At 59.9% G+C, this 9,859-nt stretch overlaps 1 protein-coding gene across 1 annotated transcript; it reads right to left on the reverse strand.

Annotated features, from left to right (window-relative positions):
* Nucleotides 1-46: 46 nt before the first annotated feature.
* Nucleotides 47-9,530, reverse strand: SPDEF (SAM pointed domain containing ETS transcription factor). The gene is made up of 6 exons (XM_071768350.1): nucleotides 9,447-9,530; nucleotides 3,525-3,998; nucleotides 2,417-2,614; nucleotides 1,896-1,943; nucleotides 1,425-1,565; nucleotides 47-372 (listed from the first exon to the last, which is right to left on the reverse strand). Exons 2-6 carry the CDS (start codon nucleotides 3,970-3,972, stop codon nucleotides 194-196), a joined length of 1,014 nt encoding a protein of 337 aa, XP_071624451.1. The 5' UTR covers nucleotides 3,973-3,998; nucleotides 9,447-9,530; the 3' UTR covers nucleotides 47-193.
* Nucleotides 9,531-9,859: the final 329 nt, after the last annotated feature.

Raw genomic sequence — 9,859 nt, forward strand, 5'->3', positions numbered from 1 at the left:
GGTGGTGACCCCTTAGCTCGGGGGGGCTCATCCCTCCCCTCTGAAGTTTGGGGGTGGGGGGTGGGCAGAGAGGTCCCACGATCCAGAGGGTCCCGGGTGGGTGTGGGGGGTGTGGTTGTGCCCGTGGTTGGTTCCTGTGGCCCCAGGAGGGTGGGAAGGTCCCTGCCGGGGCTGTCCCCTTTGTCACCACCCCTCAGACCGGGTGGACGAACTGGTAGACGAGGCGCTGGGAGATGTCGGGTTTGCGGATGATCCCTTTCTTGTAATACTGGCGGATGGAGCGGCTCAGCTTGTCGTAGTTCATGGCGGGGCGGTTCTTCCGGATGCCCCAGAGCCGAGCAACCTGCGCGGAGTCCTCGATCTTAAAGATCCCTGGGAGGAAAAGGCACCCAAGTGTTGGGAGAGCATCCAAAGGAAAGCGGCAAGGAGTGGGGAAGGGTCTGGGAGGGATGGGTGGCTGCGGAGGGGAGGCTGAGGGCACCGGGGTTGTGCGGGCTGGGGGAAAAGAGGCTGAGGGGTGAGCTCGGTGCTGGCTGTGGCTGTTGAGGGACAAAGAGATGCTGGAGGTGGTCAGAGAAGGGCAATAAAGCTCAAGAAGCTTTCAATAAAGCTAAAGGAGCCTGGAGCACAAATCCTGTGAGGAGCTGAGAGTTTGATCTGGAAAAGAGGAGGTGAGAAGAGACCTTATGGCTCCCTTCAACTGCATCAAGGGATGTAGAGTGAGGAGGGAAAGAGCCTCTGGTCCTGAGGGATGGGATAGGAACAGAGGGAATGGATGGAAGCTGTGCCAGGATAGGTTTAGGTTGGATGTTAGGAAATATTATTTCACTGGGAGGGTTGTCAGGCACTGGAATGGCCCAGGACAGGGGTGGAGTCCCCATCACTGGAGGCATTTAAAGGGTGTTTGGAGCTGGGCCTTGAGGGCAGGGTTTGGGAGTTGACTGTGGTGTTGTCAGAGGTTGGGCTGGATGAGCTTGGAGGTCTCTTCCAACCTGAACATTCTGGGATTCTGTGATCTGGGTTCCTCATGATGTGGGGCTGGTTCTGAGTCCTTCACTCCTGTGACTGATGAGAGGGCTCAGGGAAATGGTAGGAAGTTTAATCAGGGGAGGTTTAAGTGAGATAGCAGGAAAAGGGTTTTGACCCAGAGGGCAGTTAAGCAGTGGAACAAACTCTCCAGGGAATTGGTCACAGCCCTAGGCCTGCCTGAGTTCAAGAAATGTTTGGGTGCTGCTCTCAGGCCTGGGGTCTGATCCTGAGGGTGCCCTACATGGGGTCAGGAGTCGGATTTGATGGTCCTGAGGGGCCCCTTCCCACTCAGTGTATTCTGTGCTTCTATGAAAGCAGAGCACAGTGAGGAAAGGGGGGTTAAATCTTCACCAACCCCCCCCCAGTGCCCACCCCAGGGCCAGGCCAGCACCCACCTTTCTCCTTGTTGAGCCAGCGGATGAAGCGTCCGTAGTTGTGGGGTTTCAGCAGCAATTCCTTGAGGAACTGCCAGAGGTGGATGGGTTGCCCAGCACAGGATGAGTCCACCTCACTGTCAGCCCAGCTGCTGTCACCTCCTGCTGCGGGAAGGGACAGGGGGAGATGGAGAAAAGAGAGATCCTGCTGCCCTGCACGCCATCCCTGCCCCTCCCCGGGGATCCGTAGGATTCCTCAGGGAGGAAATCCAGGCTGGAAGCCTCTGTGTCTCCAGAGACTCAGCCCATAACCTCTCCCTCCTCCCCATCATCATGGAGCAGGGAGCTCAGCTCGGTCCTGTCCTCACATAGGAGGCACAGAGGGGTGGGATGGGACTGGGAGGCAGATAATTGCAATTAAGCAGGGAACGAGCCCCTCAAATGTCTGGAACCTGAGGCCAGTGGAGCTCCCTGAGCTCATGCAGAACTCACCACAGTATCTCACATCTCCTGGGGCAGCTTTTTCCTTCATCCAGGCAGCTGGAAAAGAGAAATGGGGAGGTCAGAGGAGCTTCCCCCACCACACAGCATCACCCATCCTCCCCAGCGTCCCTCAGCTCCCTGGCACCCACCAGACCCCACCCTCCCCAACACCCCTCCCCCCAGCTCCCTGGCACCCACCAGACCCCAACCTCCCTCCCCAGCACCCCCCAGCTCCCTGGCACCCACCAGACCCCGACCTCCCTCCCCAGCACCCCCCAGCTCCCTGGCACCCACCAGACCCCAACCTCCCTCCCCAGCACCCCCCAGCTCCCTGGCACCCACCAGACCCCACCCTCCCTCCCCAGCACCCCCCAGCTCGCTGGCACCCACCAGAGCCCAACCTCCCCAGCACCCTCCTGATCCCTGGCACCCCCCAGACCCCAACCTCTCCCTCCCCAGCACCCCCCCCAGGCCCCTGGCACCCACCAGACCCCACCCTCCCCAGTACCCTCCAGCTCCCTGGCACCCACCAGACTTCCAGATGTCGAGGTGTGCATGCAGGATGTCACCGCAGGCAGGGGAGCGTTGGCAGAACTGCTCCTCTGACATGGCACACAGGTCCTTTCCTGACAATTCCTGGAAGGACTTCCCAATCTGGGGCAGTCTGTACTGGTGCTCGGTCCACAGGATCCATTTCTGGACATTTCCAGGGCTCCAGTCCGCAGGGTCTGGAGAAAAAGCTCAGGGAACCTCAGCTCACCCCACGGGAACCTCAGCTCACATCCCCCTCTCAGCCTGCCCTGCTCCCTGGGGACAGGACCCATCTGGTGACACCAAACGCAGAGCCACCTGACACTGCTCATGTCACAGCTCCCCTGTCCCGTGGAGGGCAGCCCAGGGACGTCCCATGGCAGTGACACCCAAAGGATACCCCAGGGATGGCAGTGACACACCAGGAACTTGGTCCTGGCTGTCCTGCCCCCCCATACCCATCTGGGGTGACACCCCTGGCTCCAGGCTGTCCCCAGCCCCACTGGCTCATCTTCCCATTCCAAATGTCTCAGGGAAATAGGGATTGAGAAAAGGACAACAGAAGTCCTGCTGTCACCTCCTGGTGACCACACAACCCCCCCCCCCAAGATGCTGAGGGCACCTCAAGGACGAGGCCAGGGGAGGGGAAGGGTCCCCCAGGACTGGAGAGGGGATGAACTCAGTGTCATTGTCACTGTGTCCCTGAACACCCTGGCTCTGCCACTCTGGTGGGGGTGACACCAGCACCCCCCCCCCAGCACAGGGCTCTGCTAACCCCACCTGAGCCCCCAGACAGAGAGGACAGAGGGGACATTTGTCTGGGGCCACCACAGCCCTGCCCTGGAGCGCTGCCCTGAGGGATCCAGGCAGCAGCTTTCCCAGAATGATTCCCAAATTCCAAGGAGGGGTTTGGAGGGGGGGTGATTTGAGGGGGGGAGAGCCAAGCAGCAGCTGAGCTCCCCCAAACCTCATCCCCTGGTTGCAGCCCCCTCAACCTGCAGCACACCCCTAGTCCCCACACCAGCACCCCCCTCCCCGGCTGCACCCCACGGAGGGGCCCACCCTGCCCACAGCCCCCCCCTCCCTCCCCGTGGGGGGGTCACCCACCTGCAGTGATGTTGAGGAGCTTGCAGGCTGTCTCGATGTCCTTCAGCACTTCCCCCACCACCATGCTCTGCACCTGCTCCAGCGAATGCTCCTCCAGGGGCAGGTTGGCCCCCAGGTCCCCCTCGGCCCCCAGCCCCAAACCTTGGCTGTCGATGATGGGACATTGCTCCGGCTCCTTCTGCACCTCCCCTCGCCCCCCCTGCACCCCGCTTTGGGATGGTTCCCCCATGCTCTTGCTGGCCCAGGTGATGTCCTCCGGGTAGAGCATGTCGAAGTAGTGCAGGCAGAAGGTGGGCAGGGGCTGCTCGGGGGTCGTGGGGGGGCTGGGGCTGTCCGGGCAACCCCAATGCCGGGGGTCGGGGTCCCTTGGGGGGATCAGCAGGGCAGGGTCCGGCCGGGCCAGGCGGGTGGGGGGCAGAGCAGTCAGCCCGGGGCTGGCACTGCCCATCCCTCCGCTCAGCACCGGCTCCAAACCTGCCGGGGAGAGGAGGAGACGCTGAGCCCGGCACCGAGTCCTCCCTTCCCGCCCAGCAGGCAGGCACAAAAGAAGGAATTAAGCCTGTTAAAGGGGGAAAAAAACCTCCAAAGAGCCCCCTGCCCCTCTCCCAATGAACGCGGGGTCAGCTGTAGGGCTGGGGGGGCTGCCCTGGCTTTGGGGGGTGAGGGGGAGCAACCAGGAAGGAGAAAGAGCTCAGGGGGCAGCTGGGTCCCCAACACCCCAGGTTTTTTAGGGTTTTCCCATGTGTGCTGAGTCCCTGATGGGGCTGGACAGCCTTGCTGGCAGAGTGGGACACAGTGGGGGGGCTCCAAGGCTCCTAAACTGGGCAGCCCATGAGCAGCAAGGGCTGGGGGATGCCTGACCTGCTCAGCACACGGGGAACATCACCCAGAGCTTCCACCTGAGGAGGTCCCAGAACACCTGTACCCAAACCCAGCTGTCCCCTCCTGGGCAGGGACCCAGCCCAGCACCACAGCACTCGGCTGCCAAGCCCTGGAGGAGAACTTTCCTTTTCCTCTCATAAGGAAAACTCCCCCTATCCTGTCCCCATCTGGCTCTGGTACGTGGGGAGTCCTGGAGGCTGCCGAGAAGAGGATGAGCCTGCTGAATTTCCATGGCAACACCAGGGAACAGCTTCATCCGTGGAGAAAAACTCCCCAAGAGTCATCCTAAGGTTTTTGGGAAGAGCAAGTCCCTGCCAGACCAGGGCACAGGCATGGCCAGGGCATGATGGGCACAGCCAGGGCATTGCCCAGCTCCTTGCCTGCCTCCAGCATTGCTTTTTACAGCGAGGAAAAAACCAAAACCCAAACCAAAACAACCCCAAAACCAAACAAAAAACAAATCCAAAACAAACCAACCAATGAAAAGCCAAAAATACAGGTGACTTAAAAGCAGAAAATGAGCAGCTTTGGCAAGGGACCCTGGAATAAAAAAAAAGGAGTATGCAAAGCATGAACCACCCTCAAAATCCCCTGAGGAAAGCAGGAAGCCCCCAGAGGTGAGAAGGGGAGAGTGGGCAGGAAAGGGGGTGTCTTGTTTGCTCTGTTTAAAAGGCTAAAAAAAAAAAACAAAAAAAATGCCATTGGGTTTCTCCATGTCCCTTGAGGACAGGTGAGCAAGGCCCCAGGACAGCACAGCACCAGCACCATCCCCACAGACCCCACTCAGCTCCAGGCTGCTGGGCTTGGCCATTATTGATTAATGGTGTTAATTAAACATCATTAGTAGCCACACACCCCATTAACCACAGGGTGTCCTGGTTTGGGCCAGTTTGGGCCAGGGGTATGGGTGGGATGAGTTTAAAGCACTCACTGGGGATTTTCTGCCCCCAGAAGTATGATTTTTGAGGTACTGCATCACCTGCACCTTGGGGAAGCTCTGCCTGTTGTTCCATCCTTGGAAAAGCAAAAAAAAAAACCTTGGAAAAATAAATGAAGCCACCTAAATAAATGGCCTAAAATAAATGGCACCTAAAGAGCACCCACCCCAGCCTGACCCCAGGGAGACCAGGGAGGGGAGAGGGATGCTGGAGCTCCTCAGGGGGTTTTGGTGGCAGGAGGAGGAGGAAGAGGAGGGAGAAAGGGTCCCCGTGCCCCCCAGCTGCCCCCACCACCCAAACAGTTTCCCTGAGAGCTGACGTCAGCTCCCAAACCTCTCCTTGATTTACTCTGGATTAAAAGAAGAGCTTTAGCAGATCAGCCCTAAATCCAGCTTCACGCTGCTCCAGGCACAAAAGGGAAGAGGTAACAGCTTGCAGAGCTCCAGCCTGCTGCACAGGGCTGCCCACGGGGCCTTTCTGGGGAGGGGATGAGGGTCTCACCCCCGATGGGTCTCACCCACCTCTAGGATGTTCTGGGCTCCTGGTGCATCCTCTGCCCATCCCAGCCCTCCCGGGGCTTCATCCTGCAGCCCCAGGACACCTGGAGGAGCCAGACCTGGGCACATTGGTCTCATCTTCATCCTCATCTTCGTCCCACCCCCCTCCTCCCAGCCAGGGCCAGAAGGACCCAATCCCTTGGGAAATGTCCCCAAAAGCCTGAGCAATCACCTGTCAAGCGGGGCTGTACTCTCAGGGTGGGGACCTTTGTTTGACTTTCTCCCGCGCTGGCACGCAGGCAGCAGGGCTGGGTGGGGACCTGTTTGCTCTAAGAGACTGCTTTGGGTGACTGTTTCCCTCTCCTCTCCTCTCCTCTCCTCTCCTCTCCTCTCCTCTCCTCTCCTCTCCTCTCCTCTCCTCTCCTCTCCTCTCCTCTCCTCTCCTTTCCTCTCCTCTTCCTCTCCCTCTCCCTCTCCTCTCCTTCTCCCTTCCCCTCTCCTTCTCCCTTCCCCTCTCCTCTCCTTCTCCCTCTCCTCTCCTTCCCTTCTTTTATTTTTTTTCTCCTTTTTCTTTTTCTTTTTTTTTTTTTTTTTTAATTTCTTTTTTTCTTTCTTTCTTTTTTTCTTTTTTTCTTCTTTTTTCTTTTCTTTTATTGCTTTTCCCCAGAGAGCTGAAGAGGCAGCCCCAGGCAGCCCCAGATGCTGCCAGGGAGCACTGCTCCACACAGCAACTCAAAAATCCTTCACTTTCCCCTGCCTGAGCTCATCAGGACGGTGCTGGGAAGTCCCTCAGCCCTGGCAACTTCTCCTTGGCTTGTCCATGCCCCGGGTGGCAAGCAGAGCCCAGCTCCCTTGGGCTTTGCTCACCCAGAGCCAGCACAGCCCTGCACTCATCCTGCTGCTCCAGGAGGAGGGGAATCCCTTCACCCTACAAAGACCTAAACTGGATCACAAAGCCCACCCTGCCCCCGAGGTTTTCCCTGGGACGTGCTGGGGGCTCAGCAGCCCCTGGGGAGGCTCTGGAGGGGTTGTGGGGCAGGGTGGGGGCCACTCACCCACCCCATCAACTCCTCCCAGGGTTTCTCCATGTCCTACAGCAAAGCTCAACCACCCTGAGCCTGGCCAGGAGGTTCCTTCCCTCCCTGAAATCAGGAGTAACCCCAGGAGTGGGATGAAGCTGGGATGGGCACGAGGTGCTCAGCTCCCTGGAGATGCTGCAGCAAAGGGCTCAGGGCTCCTTCTCCACTTCTGCATGGAGCAGGGTGGGGAGGAGAAGGCCAAAAGGGCTCCAACATCAGCTGAGAAAAAACCCAAATGCTCCCCCCCCAAAGCCAAAAGCCCAGGGCTGTGGGGCTGGACAGGCTCCCACAGTGTGGGGCCAGCAGTGAGCCCAGGGCTTTGGGGGGTGCTGGGTCACAGCTCAGCTCCGTGGGGATGTCACAGCCCAGGGGGATGGGGACAGGGACCTCCTGTGTCACCCCAAGTTCTCTTGGCAAGGGCAACAAATCCTCACTCAGGGTTGCGACACGGGAAAGAGCTGGGATCAACCCTTGGGAGCAAGAAAAAAAAAAAAAAAAAAAAAAAGACAAATCCACCCAACCACCACCCTCAAACAATGGGTCCGTTAATTAAAATTAAATCTGCTGTTAAACAGGTTGTGCCAGAGGGTGGCTGGGGAAGCTCCCTGGCACAGGGGGAGGTTGGGTCCCTGCAGGAGGAGGTGCTGCCTGCAGCACCCAGCGTGTCCCCCAGAGCCCTGGGACCTTCCCAAAGCCCTGCCCAGGGAGCCAAGGTCACCTCCAGCCCCCAGGATGGGGACAGGGACAGGTGGGATCCTGACCTGCCCCGTGCTGCTGTTTCTATCCCACCCCTGAAGCCTCTCCCAGTGCACAGCAAAGCAGGACCCCAGGCAGGGGCCCCACCCCTGGACCCAGCTGACACACAGGGCTGGGATTTGGGGGGGTTTGCCCTGGTTTCTGGTCTGATTTGACACCCTTTGCCCTGACCACCTCCCTGGATTCTGCTCTCCACCTTCAAACCCACACCACACCAGGGCACAGAGAGGTGACAGAGGGGACACGAGAAGATTTATGGGGCCCAGATGAAGCTGGCAAAGGGACCCTGGGGTCCCTGCACTGGCTGGGGCTGCAGCAGGTGGCTGGGTGCCCAGAGGTTGCTGGCAATCTGGGGTCCTGCCAGGGTGTCCCACCCAGCCCTGCCACGTCCCTCCTGGCTGCCAAACCCTGCCACGCACCCCTTATCTCTGGGTGGAGGGAGGAGGCATCAGCCAAAATCACCCCAGAGCCAGGACAGGGGGTTGGGATGGTGAGGGGGGTTGGGGTGGGATGGTGAGGGGTCTGGGGATGTGACAGCCCGGGGGTCTCACTCTGTCCCCTGCTTAGTGATGGGGTGGGGACCAGGGCAAGCCCAGGGCTCCTGTTGGATGCACAGCCAGGGGGGATCCAGCCCATCCCGGGGGTCCTGGACCCCCAGCACACACACACACACACACACACACACACACACACACACACACACACACACTCAGCCTTCTCCATCACCACCAAGGCCCCTCCCTGCTCCTCCTGCTGTTACCTGCATGGGTGCTGGCACAAGGACCGGGTGTCCCCACAGGTCCCCACGCCCCGGGTCAGGCTGCCCTCTCCATGGGTGCAAGGGAGGGAAACAGGAGCAGGGGGGGGACACAGACACAGGGGATGGGCACTGCTGGGTGTCCCCCAGGTGAGCAGCAGAGCTTGGTGTTCCCCATGCAGGGCCAGGGAGCCCCTATTTATAGCAGCACCTTTTCCCCCCCCTGTCCTTCTCCAGCTCCAGGCCCATGAGAAAGCCCTTATTGTGGGGGACTTGGCAGCCCAGAGGCATTTGTGTTTCACTAACCGAGCAGAACCATAAAAATCAAACCCAGAGCCAACGTGCCTTTAGCACTGACAAAACCAAAATAAATTAAAAAAAAAAAAAAAAGCAACAAAAAAAACCCCAAACCTAAAACCCAGCGGAAAAGCTGAGCAGCCCCCAGAGGCTGCAGGGCTGGGGAAGGGGTTCAAAGGGCTTCACAGAGACACCCCTGAGCTGGCAGCTCCTCCGTGGCCACCCAGGACCTGGGGTGCTCTAGAAAGGACCCCACAGTTGCTTCTGGGTCACCCAGTGCCCCAAAGCACACTGTCCCCTGTGTCCCACCGGGCACAGGAGCTCACGGGACCCTCCACAGTGTCCCTGCTGGTACTGGGGGGGTTTGGGATGAGAGGACCCCAGGAGCCTCCTTGGCTGCCTTCCCATCCTCCTCCCTTGAGCTAGAGGAGCAGAGATGGCAAATCCCGTTTTATTTTGGGTGACACCATCCCGAGGAGCTCCAGGAACCTCTGACCAGGGGACAACCTGTCCCAGCTCAGCCCCGGGGGGGGTTCAGGGAGCCGTGGGATGGGATGGGATGGGATGGGATGGGATGGGATGGGATGGGATGGGATGGGATGGGATGGGATGGGATGCTCACAGGGGACAGCACCATCCCTGCCCCCGACAGGTGCCAAAAGGAGGTGTGGGAGCCCCGGGATTTGGGTGCCGTGGAGCAGCAGCGTGGGGCTTACCTTGAGGGTGCGTGGGTGGCTCAGAAGCCACATGGGTCCTGGTGTAGGGTGGGAAGAGCCGTCCCCATGGTGGGGGAGCCCCGGCAGGGAGGGGGGGCAGCAGCCCCCTGCCCGCCTCAACCCCGGCCCCGGGACGGCACCGCGGCCGCGCTGGGCTGCATCGGCTCCGAACGGGCACCAGCGGGACACGGGGACAGGATGGGGACAGGATGGGGACGGGATGGGGACGGGATGGGGACGGGATGGGGACGGGGCAGCTCCGAGGGCGGGATGGAGGCAGCCGGGCGAGTGCAGAGGGGGAAGGAGGGAGCTCAGCCCAGCGCAAGGTGCTCGGCAAATGCCGCCTTTGCCCATTATATCCGATTCCTTCCTTATTTACCTGAACAAACAAGCCGGGTGCTTACCTCAGCTGG

Source organism: Heliangelus exortis, chromosome 25, assembly GCF_036169615.1.
Source record: "Heliangelus exortis chromosome 25, bHelExo1.hap1, whole genome shotgun sequence".
Taxonomy (NCBI): Eukaryota; Metazoa; Chordata; class Aves; order Apodiformes; family Trochilidae; genus Heliangelus; species Heliangelus exortis.